The 21,304-nt window shown below is 33.5% G+C and overlaps 2 protein-coding genes and 1 long non-coding RNA gene across 6 annotated transcripts; all 3 read left to right on the top strand.

The window, feature by feature from the left end:
- The first annotated feature begins 359 nt into the window (after window positions 1-359).
- ENGASE85A (Glycosyl hydrolase family 85) lies at window positions 360-6,663 on the top strand. Of its 2 annotated transcripts, XM_085753554.1 has the most exons (12): window positions 360-1,468; window positions 2,539-2,676; window positions 2,765-2,874; window positions 2,955-3,066; window positions 3,153-3,260; window positions 3,359-3,471; window positions 4,030-4,110; window positions 4,604-4,685; window positions 4,791-4,871; window positions 5,075-5,124; window positions 5,468-5,603; window positions 5,794-6,663. In XM_085753554.1, exons 1-12 carry the CDS (start codon window positions 980-982, stop codon window positions 6,502-6,504), a joined length of 2,211 nt encoding a protein of 736 aa, XP_085609680.1. In that variant the 5' UTR covers window positions 360-979; the 3' UTR covers window positions 6,505-6,663. The 2 variants fall into 2 exon arrangements, with proteins under 2 accessions (XP_085609680.1, XP_085609681.1); XM_085753555.1 differs by lacking the exon at window positions 4,030-4,110.
- A 1,103-nt stretch (window positions 6,664-7,766) lies between these two features.
- LOC146939974 (uncharacterized) lies at window positions 7,767-10,604 on the top strand. 3 transcript variants are annotated; one of them, XR_015031845.1, is made up of 7 exons: window positions 7,767-8,073; window positions 8,150-8,252; window positions 8,549-8,732; window positions 8,876-8,939; window positions 9,040-9,144; window positions 10,190-10,278; window positions 10,406-10,604. It is a non-coding gene; the product is annotated as an uncharacterized LOC146939974 (long non-coding RNA). The 3 variants fall into 3 exon arrangements; XR_015031843.1 differs by having other exon boundaries at window positions 8,150-8,732; window positions 8,876-8,931; window positions 10,209-10,278; XR_015031844.1 differs by having other exon boundaries at window positions 8,150-8,732; window positions 10,209-10,278.
- A 5,876-nt stretch (window positions 10,605-16,480) lies between these two features.
- LOC146939973 (uncharacterized) lies at window positions 16,481-17,806 on the top strand. The gene is made up of 2 exons (XM_085753552.1): window positions 16,481-16,711; window positions 17,172-17,806. Exons 1-2 carry the CDS (start codon window positions 16,659-16,661, stop codon window positions 17,746-17,748), a joined length of 630 nt encoding a protein of 209 aa, XP_085609678.1. The 5' UTR covers window positions 16,481-16,658; the 3' UTR covers window positions 17,749-17,806.
- Window positions 17,807-21,304: the final 3,498 nt, after the last annotated feature.

The following is a 21,304-nucleotide window of genomic DNA, read 5'->3' as shown; positions in this document are numbered from 1 at the left end:
AAGTTTAAGTCCTCACAAAATAAAATACTAACATTTTAAGTGATTTTTATTTTTAACAAAAAACGATATATAATGTTAAATAAGAAAAAGTCCTGCTAATCGATGCCCATATTTCTTCAGACATTATTTAGCATTCTCCGAAAAGAAAAAAGAAAAACAGAAAATTTGATGTTTGAACTCTGAATTTTCGATTTATTCATCTTAATAGATAAAACTCACTAGACTATTTGATAAAATATTTATATCATGAGAAAAATTGTAGGACTAAACCTGCCGTGCAGTATCTAAATCACAAGTGGACAGGAATCAAGTAACATGGCCTTGGCCCCACAAAGAGGACAAGCACCACTTTTTTTCTTAGCATGAAATTACTTGGAAGGAGGGACTTGGCTTATTTGAAGATCTATATGCCTTAAACCAATGAATTCAATTGTAGTCTTGTATATGGTTTTCTCCCCTGATGTGTGTAAAGTAAATGATCATGACCTCACTTCTGTATTACTCCACCGATCCCACCACTTATGTAGTACTAACTCCGTAGTCTAAAGTTAAATGCACATCACATGCAGTGTCTTGCATTGCAGTAATGGTAAATGCATTGATGGATGTTTTGTTGACAGATGACATTAGGAAAACTCAAGTTTGCTAACTGATGTCCATTTAACACTAGTTAAGTATAGTAATCGTAGAAAATGGTGTTTTCAATGTAAAACTTATATTTTTTTGTTTTCTTTAACCGGTGTCGTGGAGACATTAGTTAACATGACCCAAACAATATTTCTTTGCAAATGACAGACTTATAATACGGATGGAAAATGTAAGGCAAGAGTTCAAACTCCAAACACATTTTACTTATTGGTTTTAAAAAGTAAATTCTATCCCTTAGACAGGGCTAATTTTACAGCACCAAAACCTGGTCGTTTGTACTACAGTGTTAGAAGTAGCACGACATTAACGTGTGAAGTGAAACAACGATTTCATGAATCCTCGTACTCTCGAACCTTATATAAACCGCGAATTCTTAATCAAAATCCGAAACATTCTCCGTTTCATTTCTCAAACAACCCAAAACCTAACAATGTCAACCCCCAATTCCAATTCCTCATCCTCACCCTCCCCTCCACTGTTCGATCCAAAACAACCCTCAATCCCAATCTCATACCCAATCAAAACCATCCAAGAACTCGAATCACGCTCTTACTTCGATTCTTTTCACTACCCTTTCAACAAAGCTTCAGTTCCAATTCCATCTTCATCTTCTAAGTTACCTGATAGACGTAGATTGTTGGTTTGCCATGATATGGCTGGTGGTTACTCAGATGATAAGTGGATTCAAGGTGGTGATAATGTTAATGCTTATTCTATTTGGCATTGGCATTTGATTGATGTTTTTGTTTACTTTTCTCATGATCTTGTTACTCTTCCTCCTGTTTGTTGGATTAACACTGCTCATCGCCACGGTGTCAAGGTACTAACTTGCTTACTTGCTCGGTTGGAAATGAATCTAGTCGAGATCAACTTAGTTGAGCTGGATTTATTCCAGCTTATGTGGTTGATAAATCAAATTCAATAAGTTAACTGTTGAATTGAGTTTCGAACTAATTATAAAGCGAGACACATTTTAATGAAACTATTTAAACAAGAAAAGTTAAAATAAAGTCAAACTGTTACAAAATGATTTCATGTGCTCTTCCAAACAGTCTTAAAAAGTGTGTATGTCTGCAGAAAAGTACAATAAGTAAATTCAAAGAGGATCTTGGTTCCATTGTCAATTGATTTGAGTTTTCTCCTTTTATTTTTTGAATTTGAATTGATGTCACTAATCATTTAAAAGAGTTTTGTCTTACTTTTGCTTTTTCTTAAGGTATCCAGAAGTGGTATTATTGGTCAAAAAATTTATAATCATATTTTTTAAATAAAATTTTAAAAATAGAAAATATAAAAAAGAATCATGGATAATGGTGAACATTATATTTTTTGATATACCTATGGTTAGATTTTATAATATGTCGATATTTAGAAGTTATCTTTTGAATTTTGAGTTTCTGGATGATGATTATAATTGTGATTATGGTTGAGTAGCTTCAATGTCCTTTCTTCCACTAGTGGTTATGTATCCAGAATTGTAATCTGTAAATACTAAATTATTTGACATGAATATTGACTTTTGAAGTTTGTGCTGATTTGATCGACGATAAAAGTATATTACAGTTATGGCTACATTGTTTTGTGGCCATTTGAAACTCATTAATAAAATTTTCGCACATTGTTTCATCTTTGCTTTACTAACTAATAGTTTTTTGGGCCATTTATATGCTCATAAAGTTGGTTTAATTTAATTGATCTGAGATCATTTGGTAAATGTAAGTACTTTTCTGAATACACATAAAAAAAAGTACTTTTCTGAATCTTTTTTGGGAGTTTTGGATTCATAGAGTTTGACTTTGTTTCTCACTTGGAGATGTTTCTGACACTATTTATTGATCATCAGAACAGATGGATTATTCATTGGTTGTACTTGTTTCTTTGATATTTCAGGTGTTGGGGACTTTCATCACCGAATGGGACGAGGGAAAGGCTAACTGTGATGTACTGCTTTCAACGAAGGAGTCTGCACAAATGTATGCAGAACGTCTGACAGAGCTTGCTGTTCAATTAGGCTTCGACGGGTGGCTAGTAAATATTTTGTTATCTCTGTACTATATTTTGCAACACATTTGTCAGATTCTTGTTAATTATTCAAAGTTGTAATGTTTAATTGCAGATAAACATGGAGGTAGAGTTGGATCCTGCACAAATTTCTAACTTGAAAGAGTTTGTCGACCATTTATCATTAACAATGCATTCGTCTGTACCTGGATCATTAGTGCTGTGGTAAGTATCAGAGTCAGCAATTTTTTATTACATTGGGTGGTGCCAAAAGTAGACTTTGATGTGTGTTAATGGTCATGTAGGTATGACAGTGTTACAGTTGATGGTAAACTGAATTGGCAAGATCAACTAAACGAGTCGAATAAGCCGTTCTTTGATATATGTGATGGAATATTTGTAAACTATACATGGAAGGTATTGCTTATCTTCCTTCAACAATGCCGATGTTTAATCAGTTGTCGTTTTCCTTAGTTAATTTAATTTTTTATGTAATCATAAAGGAAGACTATCCAAGGGTCTCTGCTGCTGTGGCCGGTGATCGGAAGTTCGATGTATACATGGGAATCGATGTATTTGGAAGGAACACGTATGGTGGTGGACAGTGGAATGTATGTAATCTTAGCGTTAAATTGTTAATTTCCCTTTTTTGGTAATTATCTCAATTCTTGTTTCTAGTAATTTCTTAAGTCTGTCATGAATGTCTCAGGTAAATGTTGCTCTTGATGTAATAAGAAAGAATGATGTCTCTGCTGCAATATTTGCGCCTGGATGGGTCTATGAGACAAAGCAACCCCCAGATTTTGAGACTGCTCAGAATAGGTAATTTAACTATCTATTTTGCAATACCAAAAAATTATTGCAAATTTAATATCACAAGCTTTACAATTTGATGCATAATAATATATTAAGAAGGAAAAATCTAAGGTTAGAAGCGGCCATCATTGTAACTACAGAAAGAACATAAAATTGGAGATGGAAAAAAGGCTAGAGGTGAAAGAAATAAAATGATTCACCTATACGATTCAAAATATCTATAAGCAGAAGACTTTTTGAAGGAAAGAGTATGAGTATAAGCTATAGATTCCCCACATTTTACTCTTCATCAAAGGTTTTCATTTCAATCTGACTGTATCTTTTAAGTTTTAAACTTTCCTAGATTTAATTTAATAGATACAAACAGATTAAACCTCTGTCATTTTTGGCTGTTCTATTTTCTTTCGGAATACATAATGGAATAATTCCACATGATTTGAGCGGAAATTTTTCACATGACTAGCATGGTATTTTATTTCAAACCTTCTTCTCTTTGTTACTTTTCTTTCTGATCATTCCCAATACCAAATATCAATTGTGTGATGATGTTTTAAATGCTTATAGAATTCCTGATCTTTTACATGCTCCAGTTTTGTCATATGGAATAGCCATAAACTGTCATCTAATAACTTCAGTTTCAAGCTTGTAAGTTCTTTATCCCCCTTCAAGAACCTTAGAAAGTGTTTCTATTTCTATTTCAATTATGCATTCTAGTGTTATTTCAAATCATTATAGTCCCTATTTATTTGAGCCTGATTGAGACTTCAAATTATTTTATGCCGATCTTAGTCCACTTTCTCTTTTATCGGAGTATGACAAATTGATTGAGACTTCGAATTATTTTATACCGATCCCTTAGTGCACTCTCTCTTTTATCGGAGTATGACAAAATTCTTTTTGAACTCAAAAGTCTATTACAATATTCATGTTTTCAAAAAAAAAAAATGAAGAAACTTAATTTCTTTGATCATACAAATCCAATTGCTACTGAATAGTCTTTTATGCAATTTCAAATAAGTTATGGTAGTAGGTAACAGTTATAGGATCAAAGTTTTTTCTTTATATGAATGATGGATATCAAACCTTAAATTTCTTGCTCATGCGTACTAGCATCATTCTTATGGGTTCGATATTGCAGTTGGTGGGGCCTTGTGGAGAAATCATGGGGAATAGTGCGAATCTTTAGTGGACCACTGCCATTATATACAAATTTTGATCAGGTTAACAATTTCAAATCCATCTAACTTTAGATTGATCAGGTTAACAATTTCAAAGCCATCTAACTTTTGCTCAAATACTTGTGTATCTTATCTTTGTTACTTCAGGGACGTGGTTATCATATTTCAGTTGATGGAAACAATGTATCGGATGCTACATGGTGCAACATTTCTTGCCAAGGCTTTCAGGTACGCACTTAGTTTATAAAAGACTGTATTCTCCCTTTATTTGAATTACTAGTTTTTTTCATTATGAGATCAGGGCCTAATTTTAAGTAAAATAACTATAGTAACTGGAACTCAAATTCAATTTGTGAATTTATGATACCAATTTAAGAGTTTTTTTTTTTTTGGTTTTGTTTTTGTAATCCAATTCAAATATTTGTTTTCAGCCACTCCTTGAGCTTGCTGATCCTACAAATTCTATTCAAGTTACTATAGAGTAAGTGATTGCACAATTATAATATTTTAAGATGTTCTTGTAACTGAGAAGTGAGAACTGAACAGAATGTACATGTACATACCACATATTGCATTTATTCAAATTAAATTCTCTAATTAAATATTCTAATTTGATAAAAAAAATTAATATTCTAAAACAGCATATGGCTATTCGGAGCAACTCATATTTATGTGCATGAAGAAGATTCGTTAAAGGCTCTTCATATTGAATTAGGAAGATTTTATCATAGAAATATAATTCATTATTATGAATCTTGCTTCCAAATTTTTTGCCATAGTTCTGACTGGATCTGAGGTATTGTTTTGTTGTTTGCAAATTGCAGTTTGAAGGAAGCATCATTTAGTGGAGGGGGGAACATTACATTTAAAGGATCTCTTGAAGAGCAAACTCACTTTGAGAGGAAAATCCTTCAAGGAGAGTTTCTCTTGGGCGAGGATCCTATCCACTTTATTTATTCTGTAAGCTATAACTTCTTTATCACAATTGATGAAATAACTACACATTGGTCTATTATGCTAGTATTTAAAATATGCCATCATATATACTCGTCTAATGCACATTCATTAAGTTCGTCGAAATTATTATATATGAAGTATTCCTATCAGAGCCCTCACTTTTCTCATGTTAATAACTGCATGATTGATGCAGGTGAAATCTAATGGCAATTCTTCATTAGGACTAAAGCTTGTGTTCACTTCCAACAACGACGAAAAAAATGAAGTACTTCTCACATCCGGGGAAGTGAATAATCTCTCAAGTAAATTCAACAAAGTAATCACAACACGTGAACACAAGGGATTTTCCCCTGGATGGGTTATAAACGAAAGTGCAATTGCAATGAACAGATACACTTTAAACGAAATCCATGCAGTGTGCTACAGATCAAATTCCTCATTATCAGATTGCAAAGACTGTACCGTGGCTTCTCCATCAGATTATTATGCACTTCTTGGTCATGTTACAATCAAGAATTCAGACTATAAGTCAGATTTTCCTGTTTCGTCCTCCTGGCTAGTTGACGGTAAATATATAAAATGGACATCAGGTTCCGAGGGTTCAAAGACACTCAACATTAAAATTTCATGGACACTGAAAGATGGAAAGAACTACCTCTTTCTGAAGTACAACATTTATTTGGCGAAATTATCAAAACAAGCAGGTGGTGATCCAGGTACAACCTTAGAACCGGTGAAGGAGTACCTTGGAGTAGCACAAGTAAACTGCTTTTATGTTTCTGATCTCGAAGTTCCTTTAGATACTTCTAGTCTCAAGTTTATAATACAGGTTTGTAGTGTTGATGGGACAATTCAGGCATTGGATGAGTCTCCATATTATCAATTGGAGGTTGAAGGTCCCTAAATTGTAATTAGAATGTAACATTATTTCTCCTATAAAGGAGGGATCTATTTTATATCTGGACTTGGCAGATATATACTAGGCTTATGATATGCAGCAAGTAATAAAGCTTATCTTTGCAGCTTATACCTAATAAAAATGTTTCTATCTTTTTTGGTGAAAGTATAAAAATGCTTCTTATCTGATTTCATACACTATATTCAAGTACAGGACCAAATGCTGAATCTTTATTTTTAACTTTTTGTGAACTTGGTAAATATTTATTTTTATATTAAACAGCCAAAATTGCTGCATGTAACTAATTCTTATGTTGAATACTACAAGTCTGAAATTAAAGGAGTGAATCACCAACATTTATCACATGAAAACCAACCAAACACCAACTATTAGAAGGTGCAATGCTCAGAGCTGAGCAGATTAAGGATTTTTTTTGTTTGTTAAGATTGATGTCAAGAATACAACTGGGACCTGTTGCATGGCTCGGAGATTTTTTTCTTAGTTCAATGTTGAATGGATAAGAAAACTCACAGTACTCAAACCACGAGACTCTCACGTAATGAACTAATCTTTTGGGTTGAACTTTCCTTGTGAGTTTAAGTGATAACAGTTGATCCTTTCTTTGAGAGTTTAACTACAAAAATAGCTATCTATAAGTTCAATTAAGCTACACGACAAAAGATAGATGAGTGAAGTAGTTAAAAGAGAAATGACTACCATGAGACCAATGTCGATTAAGTGATGTCACCGAAGGGGATTACCACTAGGTCTGCCTATAAAGTAGAAGTAGTTTTTTTTTTTTTTTTTTGAAATGCGAGTAGAAGCAGGTGTGCACATCAACTTTTATCCCGCATTGAATATATAAAATAACTTAAGTCATGGAATTTTTTCACCTAATAAATTAGTATTTTGGGTTGAGTTTTCTTTGTAGTAATTGGTTGAATTGATATACTAGATTTAAACACCCTTTTGGCTTGAACCTTGTGACATTGGTGTGTGTGACTCTCAACATATGCATTCTACACTACAACTTACACCATCACCCTTATAACATCTTACTATATTAAAGGGAACTAGCACTGCTAGCAAACCCTAGCACAACCCTAGCATTTTGATCTGCATTTTTTACCAGATTGCCCCTGTTTGGGCTCCAAACTGCAAGCATTTTAAAAAAAGCATTTTGACATTCCTACCCTTCTAGAAAGACTCAAACTCTGTGGATGCCCACCGACCAGCACAAAATTACCCAATAGGTGATGAAGCTCCACGTGACCACTTTAGAAAGCACAATATCTTCTCTTTCAAAAACCGCGCTCTCTATAACACAGAGTAACCTCATCTTCCTCTTCTCCAAACCTTTTTCAATTTTGCTTCACAAACCCAAAATTTCTCTCCCATACGATTTTGATTTCAAGTTCAACTCACAAACAAACAAAATTATTACAATTCGTTTTTGATTTTTGGAATCAATTCTTCAGCAGTTTTAGGGTTTCAATCTCTTCTGATTCTGTGCAAAATTGTTGAATCCTATGCTTTTCTTGCTTATTCCGATTATGCATGTTGTAAGACCCAAAGGTAATGGATATTCTGATTAAGATTTTTTTATTATGAATATGTGTTGCACTTTTAATTTGTTGTAGTGATGATGCAGAGTTCGTTGGTCCAGATCCGGGTCATTTAGAAGATGTGATGCAACAGGTATTTGTTTATGGTATATTAAGAGGAGGTAGTTGGTTCTGGAATACAAAAAGGAGGTAACAAGTTTCGAACCTTTGGTCCTCATTAGTATCATCATTGATAAACTTTTCTTGCTACCTGTTATTGGATTTTTTGTTGTTAAAGCTGCTGCAAATTTAGGCTTCCCAGTGTTTATATTTTTGCTATAGTTTATACTCAGTTTTGCTTTGCCTATGGTTTAAGTTTCAAATTTGTTTATGTTATAAAATTTGTTGATAGTTGGAATAAATCCTTTGACTGCTTAGATACCAGATGATTTGTCCAACTTATTGTATGTTTTCAGGTCTTCACTGACTGTGCTATTCTTTTGTAGAGAGCTGCAAATACTGATCAGGGTCATAATGACAATGCAAAATGGGATAATGACAAATATGATGGTTCCAAGAAAGAAAGAAGGTGTAGAAACAACCAACCAAATCACATTCCATAAACTAGAGATAGAGATTCACGCTCCAGAGCCCGTCACAATGAGGTGTAATTAGACAACCAATCCACAGGTAAGTTTGTGTGCAATTTTTACTGACAACAAGAAAACCATTGTTTGATGTTTTTGCACGGGTCTTTAATTCATTTGAAATAAAGGGGGATGCCTTTGAGTTTGATTTGTAAAAGGTCTTTTTTTTTGTTTGTTATATTCTAGAAGGAGGTTTATGCGGTGGTGGCTGTTGCAAAAAGTCCCATGTGGTCTTCAATTTGGTTATATGGTTATATGGTTTTCCACTTTTTTTTTTTGTTTTCCGTTAACTTTAGCAAGCTTCCCAATTATTATTTTGGTCCTGATGGTTGTGTTCTTTGGGTTTTCAGGTTGCGAATCTGATGCGATTAGAAGGGATTGTGTTTGGATTGAGCGCGTTGATGATGGTTGGGGTTCTGCAGTGTATTCACAGAGGAAATCTTCAACCAATCAAAGTATGTATAGTTACAATCATATATTTGCAGTTTTGATTACTGATTATTTTTTCCCACATTTCCTATTTCCTTTTAGCGTTTTTTGATTAGTTTTCTGCTATATTTGGGAACCTCTAGGTTATGATGGATTGATAACATCAGTTTTAAGAGCTTCTCATAGTGGATGGTTCAATAGGTTTTATAAGTAATAAGTAATATAAGACATATATATTGTAATATTCAACAAGTATTGAATATATTTTATTTTTGCAAGTTCAAATCTTATGCAATCAAAGCATTGAAATTGAATATTCTAATTAGTACCTGTATAAAGTTATATATGAAATTTGTCTGATGCAAAATCAGATGAATAGGGGATTGGAAGGGTGACATATATAAGCTTCAATTTTAATAACTAAATGGTATGCAAGAGGACCTTTCATTCAGTTTGAGCGGCATGAGATTGAAGGTTAATTGTTAAGTTATCAAACCTGTGCGAAGATTTCTTTTTAGAATAATTCCAATCTCAAATGAGAACTTCACAAAGATAAAGCAAAAAATATAATGTTTGATCCAATGTTTTTTTTTAAAGAATGTTTTGTATGTGAAGAATCAATGTATGTAAAGAGTGTTGGCCGGTTGTTTTTGCTTACAAATTATCCTTAATAGTATTTGGTTTAGTCGCTGTTATACTCCTATTTGCATGGTTTGGGTGCTGAGCTTCCTACAGCCTGGGCTGATGTAGTTCTTTGCCATGATTTCGATCATTGTTCTCCCTTATTGCTCTCTGTGTCTGCTGGTGTTGCAGCAACTTTGTTATTTCTGATATGGTGCGGTTTGTGTTAGCCGAGGATATTTTTTAGCACTCTAATTTGGTTCATAATTGAAATGCACGAACATAGATTAAGATGTTACCGATTGCAGCTGCTATGAGGTTTTATTTTGACATGCACTGTACTATTTGTGATCTCAATAAATTTTGGTTGTTAAAAGAAAATGAATGTGTTTTAGCCATTTTAATGTTATCTATGCAAATAATAACATGATAAGTGTGAAACTTGCAAAGTAAATGGGTTGCTAATTAGGAATGTGGGAAAGGAAGCAAAGGTCTTGGATTTATATATCAGTTTGGAAAAGCAAAGGGGCTGCAAGACGGTGAGAAGTTTAATTTGTCTTCCTCACAAATTATTTATAATAGTTACTTCTGTTTAGATATATAGGTACTGATTTGTTGTTGATTATGTTGCATGATAATACTTGATAATTGTCAATGGTTCAACAGTTTTGAGTCCTGCTACTATCATGAGATGGCTGAAGTATCATATTTGTTGTCAAAGTTTGTAATAGTGTAATATGTGAACGCTTCACACAACGTCTTTGTAATAGTGTACCAGATAAATATGTATAATATGTATTCTTTGATGTAATTATTTTTTCTAAACCCATAGCTCAGACTTACATAAATATATATATTTATATAACTAAGACAAATATACAAGTGTTACATCTAATGTAGTTTACCAAGAAGTGTTCCAAAGTGTTCGTTAGTTAACATTATTACTACCCATGTGATTTGGAATGAAGTTTACATTAAAATGTATTTCACATTGTTTTAATTTATTTTCATGTGATGTCGTAGTCCTAAATTGCAAATATATTGTACTCAATATTGACCCGTGCGATAGCACGGGTCGCGCGATCTAGTAAGTTAAAACAATAGATATTTTGACAAAACATTTTTGTCCTTGTCCACACACTGTTGTTGAAAATCTGGCATCAATATTTGAACAGCTTCAAAATTTTCAACTTTGATGCAGACTCCATTTTCTCAGTAAATATTTATTTGTTGGCATCTTATGCATACTGTGTTGCACGGGTGCGGGTGCGGGATATGGCATTTCTCAAAAAACAAAGGTACGGGTACGTTACGATAAAAAAAAAATAATTTAAAATAACATAGCATGAGGAAATTATATTGCTCAACCGGCGGATTCAAACTTGTAGTTCCAGTAGGAAAAGGAACTTGTACTGGATTTGCTTTTTCATTAGCAATTCTGTCAAGTTCTTTCATCTCAGCAAGATATTCATTCGTCACTTTTGGACAAATAGCTGTCCCTTTTTCTTTTCTCGGAGCAAATGACATCTTATTCTAAAATAAGAACCCTTGTACGATATATTGCAACAGTTGCAGTTCCAGGTTGCATTATTTCCTTTTCCTTCACATTTAATTTTAAATGAAAAACCTCATTTTCTCAAGAAAAAAACGGTTATGCGTACCTTGAGAGTACCACTGCCGTACCAAGGTTAAAAAAAAAAAATATTGGTACATCATGGGTGCGTCCAGTACGAGTACCATACGAGTACCAGTACCCGGTACGGGTACGTTTTGCAAATTGGAGTACCCATGCTTGAGAGTATGCATATCTTACTTTGACTTAAACAAGAAAAGGAAGAAAGAAATGAAGAGAGAATGAATTCCAAAACAAACTTTGGTTGGGAAGTATTATATAGGGGTAATAGTCACTTTGGTCCGTGAATGTGTAGCAAGTAATCACAATAGTCCTTCAATGTATCAAAATTCCAAAATAGTCCCTGATTGTCCACTTTGTTAGTCAAAATAGTCCCTAAAGCTTAAATAACCCCTTAATACTCACAATAACTCTTTTGATATAAGGACTAAAATGACAATAAGTAAATATGTATAAGGACTAATATGACAATAAGTAAGTCTATTGAAGGACTAATATGACAATATTAACGAAATATTTTAATATCAAGGACTATTTTGACTAACAAAGTGCACAATCATGGACTATTTTGCAATTTCGATACATTGAGGGACTATTATGACTACTCGTCGCTCATTCAAGGACCAAAGTGACTATTTCCCCTATTATATATCCTCGAGCCCTCAAATGGAAAACCAAGTTCCAACAATCACATTTTCCTTGTCTACTACATACAAAGGTGCAGAATTTCAGATTGATAAACAACATCAACAGTGACATGTCTTTGTCTTGTTATACATTTCAAGAGATTATTCTTGTTCAGGTCTATTTAACTGCGGCTACTATTATTCATTTATTCTATAATAATTCAGCATCTTTTGACTCTCTACAACATTCTCTATCTACTCCCACTCAACTTCATATCAAGAATAAACCAGAGCTGCAATGTGTGTGTCTCTTTTGCAATCTTAGCCATCCGAAGCTTCCGGCAAAAACCTAGGTTCAACCAGTGATTTACTAGTTCGACTAATGACACACTTATCCAGTTCTTTGATCGGGTTGATAGTCGGTAGGTTTTAAAAACACTTGTGAAACTTTTGATGTATACATTTTAGCACAACAATCATTTTGGCTTTTTTTGGTTTTCTCTATCATTTAAAATAAAATAATGCTTTGATTTTACACAAAGATGTTGGAAGAGATGAATTTAGAAACCTTGCTTATAATAATATAATGTATGTTGTGCACATTCCATAAAACGAGCACTTTCTTGTATAAACCCCCCACGTGAACCAGCTAGAAGAAGGTGATCCAAATTAAAAGACTAAACCTCAAGGCTTATTTAATTTGACTATGATTATGATATGATTGGAAGATTGTACTAGTAGTTTGTAAGGAAAATTTCTCATGGGAGAGTGAAAGCAACATATGTAGAAGAGACAGAAAAAAATCTCCGTGAAATATACAAACAAATAAAATGTAACAATCACCATAATATTCATTCCAACGAGGTAAATTAAAAGAGACAAAAAAAAATTATTTTGATACTTTTTTCAATGTATGATTTGTAGATTTTATCTAAGCCCCTTTAAATTTTTATTCACACAGAGTACTATGTTTATAGCCTCTTGTTTTATTAGAAGTATAATAGTTTTTTTTTTTTTAAGAAATTGAAATTGAATTATAGTATGTATAAGTAGGAAATTTATTAATTTTTCACGATCTCTATGTAATATAGGCTTAATTGTTGTTTTGGTTCCCCTATTTTTATTATTTTGCGAAATTGGTCCCCCTATTTTTAAAATTCGACAGTTTTGGTCCAAACCGATCCAAAAAAACCGAAAACCGCACAAAACCAAATATTATTGGATGTGTTTGGATGACATTTTGTGAAAACCGCTTGGATTGGATCGGATTTTGGATTGATTTTTCCGCACCGAACCGAACCGCATACAAATATTTTAATATATATTTCCATTTTTATAAGTATAATTTATTATATTAAGCCATTATTTTTTTCTTTTTAATTCTTTTAATACGAGTTTAATTTAATCAATTTTGTTTCTATTTCGTACGTTTTAAAGATAATCAATCATTATTATTCTGTACTATTAATTTTTCATAAATCATATGTTATATTTTGTATCAAACCTATTATTTTATCATATTTTTATAAGATTATTATTAGTAAAAAAATTATAATTTGTAATTTGGACATCCAAAAACCGATCCAAATTAAACTGCATTAATTTGGATCGGATCGAATCGGTTTTTTAAAACTAATCATCCAAAACCGAACCGCATATGATTTTATCTTTGGATCGGATGCGTTTTTGCCTCAAAACCGATCCAAACTGGACCGCGAACACCCCTTACTCCATCATATTTTTGAATTATAAAAATGTGATGTGATAAATTTTAAATGTCGTGGAATATGATCTAAAGATGGAAAAAGATCAACATCGATGAAGTTGTAACAAAATTCCCTTGAGTACTTCATTTAAAACACATTATATCACAATATACTTCATTTAAAACACATTATATCACAATATTTTAGACAAAATATTTGATAGAGGGACCAAAATTGTCGAATTTTAAAATATGAGGACCAATTTCGCAAAATGATGAAAATAGGAGGATCAAAATTGCAATAAGCCTATAATATATATATATATATATATATATATATATATATATATATATATATATATATATATATATATATATATAGAGCATCTTGTGTATTTAATTATTTATCATCTTTCATCAATCATTCAATAAGAAATATATTAAGATATTTTTCTTTCTGCCAAACTCTCAAGCTTATTTTGCTTACGATATAAATTTCATCTATTTGATCATGTGATTTCTAAGAGCAGTCACAACCTCGAATCAAAAATATTGGGACACACGTACATAAATGGAAAAAATTAAAAGAGAAACAGAGAAACAAATTAGTCACATCATTTTTTACTTTTTTTTTATAAATTTTTTCTTATCCATATGTGTGTGCCTATGTAATTTTTATTTGTGTTTATAACCAACTAAGACTTTCTCGATTTCTAATATGCTTCCATCCCTCCTTTCTTTCTTCCTTTTTTCCCTCAAAGTCTTGGATTCCTTTCTTTTTTTCCTGTCTAACTTTCAAAGAAATTGCTTACAGAAATACAATTTGCCTACAATATATTCTTATTTAATAAAATTGAAATTATAAAATGATTATCCAGTTAATTACCAAATGCAACATTAAAATATTTGCTACTTTTCTCTTATTTCGTTCATTTTTATTTGTTATTTTAAAGTGATTTACATGTTCCAAGAAAATTTACAATTCATTATCTTATTCCATTTATTTCAATTTTTGCAACAAATACTTAAAAGTTTGGCACGGCAAAACTATAATCAATGATGTATTAAGCATTGAAAATGAAGAAATAATGATGAAGAAATTTTTCTACATAAATAACGAGGAAAAACAACTGAGAAAGTATAAACAACCTTAGTGTAATTGTGTCATTGCCGACAAATCCATTCTCAATCAAACCTAATAAATATCACTACTAGAAAAAGCAAAATTAGAGAGGGAAATTAGGGATGAAAAAAATAAAATCCCTCATAAATTTTTTGGTAGCAAAATTTAGTGACGGAATTTGAGAGGGATTTCATATTTTCCCTCACTAAATTTCCCTCACTAATTTTTGTTTTTTTAGTAGTGAATAATAAATGTTTATATATGTTCGACCCTGCTAAAGAAAAATCAGACACAAATTATCTAGATCACAATAGTGTAATTGTGTAAATGAACTAGTCTTTGCTGAAAGTTGCATGTTTATCATGCCCTTGGCGTCACGCTGAAACTAGTTTTCTCTTGTAGTAAATAAATAAAATAATGTATGTAGCTATCTAATTTATCTTTGATAAGGCTATGAAAATGAAATGGCTGCGCCAATTGTTTTGCCCTAGTCATTTTCCATACCACTCCAGATGAATGAGAAAACGATGGTTATGATACTAAACCACATGGATTATGAAAACAACAGTTACCCTCTGATGATGTGTAGAGCATTTATTTTCCTAAACAAAACCATTTTGTCATCTCATATGATCGTGCTTGATGGCACGGGTTGCCGGTTTTTGTATGCCTAAGCGTTTATGTTGACATTTCAATGGCCAGCCACAACCTATAATAGGGATACAAACTAGTGTGGGCTGCAAATTAGTAAAAAAAAAAAACATAACAATGCTTCAAGTAAACGTATTGCTCGCAAGTGTTAGAATTTCTTCTAATACTTTATGGGCGGTAATCAATTGTGGGTTTTGGTTTTAATAAAAATAGGTTGATGTTGTAATCTACTTTATGATACTCAGAGCATAATAAAAGTGATCAAAAAATAATGGTTTTTTGACACCTAATATGATTTGTGTAGAAATAAAGTGTAGGCCTGAACACTAGGGTTCATGATGGTTGGTACCTAAGGTTACATGGTTATAAATAGAGAGGTTAGGTCTCCTTTGCTATCACTCTGACTATTCTGCTCATTAGTGGTTTGCCCCATTGAAAACCCTATGTTCAAAGCATGTGAAAGGTAAGGGAAGACTTTGTCTCAAATCTCAGCGAGTATAGTAATCGTGACTATAGTTTCGGCTTCTTCAAGTAAGTGTGTTCTAATTTCATATAATAACATGATCTTGGTGATTTAACCTTACAACAAGTTGTTGTAGGAAAATTTCTTATGTAAGCATAGTTTAATATAGTAATATTTACATTAAATGTTTAAGGCTTAAATGCATTTTTACCCCCCCTATTTTGACTGAATCGGAATTTTACCCCCCCTATTTTAAAACTCGGAAATCTACCCCCCCAATTTTATGTTTGTCGGAATTTTGGCCCCCCTATTTTAAAAATCTGAATTTTACCCCTCCAAATTAATATTTTCCAGGAATTGGCTGAGGTGGCTGTGCTGATGTGGCTTAAATAATACTAAAATTGTGCTGATGTGGCTTAAATAATACTAAAATAAATATTCACCCATTTAAACTATTTATATTATATATTCTGAATTAAAAAAAGAAAAAAATTAATAAAAAAAATGTAACTTAAAAACGCTACCAAAAAAAGTGGATCTCAGTACCAAAACGTAAACAACCGTGTTCCCTTTCTCCTTCCCTTCAGGCGATGCCCTGACCTAGCCGTTCCTAACCATCGCCATTCCCACTTCGTCATCACCGATCCACTTTGACAGCGTTGTCTCTGTTCTCAATCTTCATCGTTCTCCCTCTTTCTGTCGCCGCCGTTCACTGAAAATGGTGAATCACGAAGTAATGATTCTTGGTTCAAGTTCAATGACGAAATTGAGGTATGTCTTTCTCATATTTATTACTGCTCTGTTGTTGTAGTTGCTGTTCTGTTGTTGTAGTTGCTGTTCCTTTGTTGATTTTGGAACTGATATGGAACTTGACATAATGTAGATCTGTGCTTTTTTATTTTGTAGTCATACATGGATTGCATTCTGTTTCAGTGATATAATTGCATAAATATTCTATATGAGCTGCAACTCAGATTCTGTTTCAGTCATGAATATTCTATATGATTAACCAATCAAACCCAATTTTATGTAGCATAAAAAATCATTAAAAATGCAGAAAATAGAAATACAGCGTTTAATGTTTATTGGTGAACCAAAATCGTGAAAAGGTTTTTTTACCCACCCCTACTCTTTATATTATGTGTTTGGTTCATGATTTGGGGTATCTCGTTGAGCATTTTTAATGAATATATTGGAGTATGTGTTTATATTATGTGCTTGATATATATAGGGCTTGTGAAGATACAGAAAATGATGATGAGTTGGACAAGGAAGACATGGAGGAAGAAGATGATGATTGTATTGCAAGTGAAGAGGAAGAAGACGATGATGAAGATGATAGTTACTTTGATGATGGTGGAGTGGATGAGTGTGTTGATTTGAGTGTTATTTTTCCACCTGAAACATTTTGCTTGGTTACTAATAATGTAGATGCAAAATCATTGGATACTCCTACAACTGCAGCTGATTTTCAAGATGAGCACTATGAAGATTCCGATGATTTACATACTCCACCAGAGAGTGAAGATGAAGAGCTTGGTAAAAACTATCCAATTTTTAAGCTGGGTGAAGGGAATGCCCATGTTAAGTTTGAAAAGGGTTTGAAGTTCAACAATAAAAAGCAAGCAAAGGATGCATATGAAGAGTATGCATTGGAGACTAGGAAAAATCTGCGTCTCAAGAAAAATGAAAAAGAATACTTGGTTGTAAAGTGTATGCATGATTGCCCTTTTCATTTGAGGATTAGCTGTTATGCTTGTCAGATTCTGTTATGCTTGTTGTTTAATGGAATTTTATCTTTCATGTGATGTTGTTTTTCCATGTATTTATTTTTTTTTAATTCCTACATTTTATCTTTATTTTCTAGTTTTTTTTAGAATTTTTTTCTGCATTTTAAGGTATTTTTAAAAAAAAAAATCGATTTTTTAAAAATTAATTTATTTTTTGTAATTAATAATTATTTAATTTAAATAATTAATTAGGTGGATAATAAGATAATATTTTAAAAGCCACATCACCACTGCCACATCAGCCAACATGCACTCAAATGTGGTGGGGGGGCAAAATTCCGAAAAACTTCAAATTGGGGGGGTAGATTTCCGAGTTTTAAAATAGGGGGGGTAAAATTCCGATTCAGTCAAAATAGGGGGGGCAAAACTGCACTTAAGCCAATGTTTAAATAGTGACCCAAAAAAGGTAATATTTGCATTCAAAGTTGTGTAATCAATGTACTGAATGTTTCATCTTTGGATATAAAATTTTATCTTTTGACTTCCTTAACCAATGTCCCCAGGGCACTGGTTAGCATTCCAGTATTAATAATCTAGTATATAGTCTAAGGAGGAGGAAAAAAATGAGGTAACTTAACCTAAAATTACTCTATTTAATAATTTATCATCAATAATTATGATAATGTAAGTATGAGACGATTTCTTACAAACAAATCACAATATTGTAAAGTAAACTTATTACTTTTGTGTAATGTGAAAATTAAATATGATATCAAGCATTAGTAACTAGGGGTTTTCACGGTTCTACATGACTCGTTCAACTCGATGATCCAAACAAACACAACTCGTATTTTATCCAAACTCATTCAAGTTCGAGTCCAAACATAATTAACTCGTTCAAATCCAAAGTTGTTTGGTTCAGGTAACATATTTATTATTCCAAACATGTGCATCCACGAGCCTAACCCATCCAAAAAATTTGTCGTTTTTTAAATTTTTTGTTGATATAGTTGAAGTCTTTTATGTGTTGATATATGAGTGTGTTAATTAATTTCGAGTGTTGGAATTTTTTTATTGTTTAGTTTAGTTTAATTGTTTGGATTTTTAAGAAATAAAATATCATTAAATAGCATACATACTTTTTTGGATTTCTCGTGACTCGATGATCAGACTCAAACCAACATGTTCATGGGATTGACATGATTTGGGTTTGACTAGAAAAATACGAGTTTTTAATTCCACTCAAACTAATAAATTTTTATTACTCCATCCGTTTCAAAATGAGTGTCGTTTTAGGTGTTTACACACATATTAAGAAATGCAATGATTAAAAGAAAGAAAATGGTTATTTTACCAAATTATCCTTATTAACTATTGGTTAGTTTTAAAAGTAATACTTTGAAAGTAGTGTGCAGAGTATTAATTGGAGGGTACTGTTGAGGATGACTCAAAATTTGGTGTTTTGGAGTTTTGGAGGAACAGAGAAATCGTGACACGATTTCGTGAGCGTGGCACGATTTTGGTATGTCGTGAGCATGTTTTCTGGATGTTCAATCGTGACACGATTTTGGGAAAACGTGACACGATTTTCGGCTTGCTGGGCAAGTTTTCAGGATAAGGTTGGTCGTACCTTGGGTCGTACGTATCAACCGTGTCACGATTTGGACAAACGTGACACGATTTTGACAGATCTGAAACACGTTTTAAGCACTCCATGACCCATTTTGTTGGGTAAGCTTGGTGAAACTCATGGAAACCAAAGGAGGGAACTTTTAGGGTTTTAGATACTAAAGGTTGAGGGTCTTTGGGTGAGGTTCAAAGCTTCAAGATGTGAATCTTGGAGAACCAAAAGAGGGGGCTCTTGGGAAAAGGGTTGGTGCCTTTTGGGGAAGATTCATGGGGTTGGGAAACACATGAGTGAAGAGTCTTTTGTAAGCAACATGGGTGAGTCTTGTGAAACCAAAAGAGAAGATCCTTAGTGAAATCAAAGGCTAAGGGTTGGTTCTCTTTTGGGGGTTAGATTCTAGTGTTGGGAAACAATTGTAAACACCTTGGGAGAGTGAAAATTCATGAGTGTCTTGTTCATTGGTGAGATTGGGAAAATGGGTAGAAATTAGGGTTGTTCTTTGTGAGCTTGTTGAAGCTAATTTCTTGTAACCCATTTGTATCTCTTTGTAAGAACTCATTGATAGTGGATTGGAGAGATCAATCTCTCCCCCAGAGTAGGTCAAGTTGGACCGAACTGGGTGAACATTTCTTGGTGTTGTTATCTTTTTCTTTACTCTCTTTATCTTGTTTATTCCTTGGTTGGATTGTGGTTTTGCTATGCACTTGGTTTATAGACTTGGTTTATAGTTGTTGCTTGTGGTTAATTTTGGTCGTTGGTTGCCATTGATACTTGCTCCACACATCATAGTTTGTATTGGTGTGAAATTTGAGTCCGGAATTCCCAACAATTGGCGCCCACCGTGGGGCAAGGGGAGAAGTTTGTCAAGTGTGCACCATGGGTACCAAAGGTTACATCTTGGAGATGGAAGCAAGCATGGTTCAACGGAAGTGTATGGAAGCATTGAAGGTTGAGACGGTGATGTTGGTCAACCTAGCACAATCAAAGAAGGAAAAGTATGAAGAGAGGAGGTCATGATGGTGATGTTGTGGCGGTGATGTGTGTGTTCTCAATGAGTAAGTTCGGCTTGGAGAGGCGGTGTGAAGAATACTCGCGATCAACCTTTGAGGTGGAGTGGCAAGGTGGAAGCATAGTGTGAGTACGCATTTGGAAGTTGAGGTAGAGAAAGCTCAACTTGAGGTGGAATTGATGACACCGGGAATGGTACGACTATGGAGGCCTTGGGTGCTATGCTCTAGTTGTGAGCATGTGAATTCTTCAAGAGGACGGAAGGCATTCCGGGGGTTGAAGAATGTTTGGCATGGCTTGTGGAATTACCGGAAAAGGCCAATGGTAATTGGAGGCAAGTGAATCTTTGGGAGGACGGATTTGATCACTCCGTGGGCCGAAGAGGTTATGGTGTAGGCTTGTGGAACTACCTAAAAATCCTAGTGTAGTTGGATGCAAGGAACTTCAAGAGGGCGGAAGGCATTCCGAGGATTGAAGAGGTAAAGGTGAATTCTTGTGGAGCTACTTGGTGTAGTTGGATGCAAGGGAAAAGAAAAGGGAATTGATGGTTGATGGTTAAAGTGGCATCACCACAAATTTAGAGTCAAGGTGGAGAATTGTTGAGGATGACTCAAAATTTGGTGTTTTGGAGTTTTGGAGGAACAGAGAAATCGTGACACGATTTCGTGAGCGTGGCACGATTTTGGTATGTCGTGAGCATGTTTTCTGGATGTTCAATCGTGACACGATTTTGGGAAAACGTGACACGATTTTCGGCTTGCTGGGCAAGTTTTCAGGATAAGGTTGGTCGTACCTTGGGTCGTACGTATCAACCGTGTCACGATTTGGACAAACGTGACACGATTTTGACAGATCTGAAACACGTTTTAAGCACTCCATGACCCATTTTGTTGGGTAAGCTTGGTGAAACTCATGGAAACCAAAGGAGAGAACTTTTAGGGTTTTAGATACTAAAGGTTGAGGGTCTTTGGGTGAGGTTCAAAGCTTCAAGATGTGAAT

The sequence above is a fragment of the Medicago sativa genome, chromosome 3, assembly GCF_051527215.1.
Source record: "Medicago sativa cultivar Bolivia chromosome 3, Bolivia_mono, whole genome shotgun sequence".
Taxonomy (NCBI): Eukaryota; Viridiplantae; Streptophyta; class Magnoliopsida; order Fabales; family Fabaceae; genus Medicago; species Medicago sativa.
This window is presented reverse-complemented; position numbering and strand designations above follow the sequence as displayed.

Coding starts and splice junctions, on each gene's coding strand:
- ENGASE85A (XM_085753554.1), top strand. CDS start 980: ATGAATCCTCGTACTCTCGAACCTTATATAAACCGCGAATTCTTAATC. Junction 1,469..2,538: donor CTCATCGCCACGGTGTCAAG/GTACTAACTTGC, acceptor TTGATATTTCAG/GTGTTGGGGACTTTCATCAC. Junction 2,677..2,764: donor TAGGCTTCGACGGGTGGCTA/GTAAATATTTTG, acceptor GTTTAATTGCAG/ATAAACATGGAGGTAGAGTT.
- LOC146939973 (XM_085753552.1), top strand. CDS start 16,659: ATGGTGAATCACGAAGTAATGATTCTTGGTTCAAGTTCAATGACGAAA. Junction 16,712..17,171: donor AGTTCAATGACGAAATTGAG/GTATGTCTTTCT, acceptor TGATATATATAG/GGCTTGTGAAGATACAGAAA.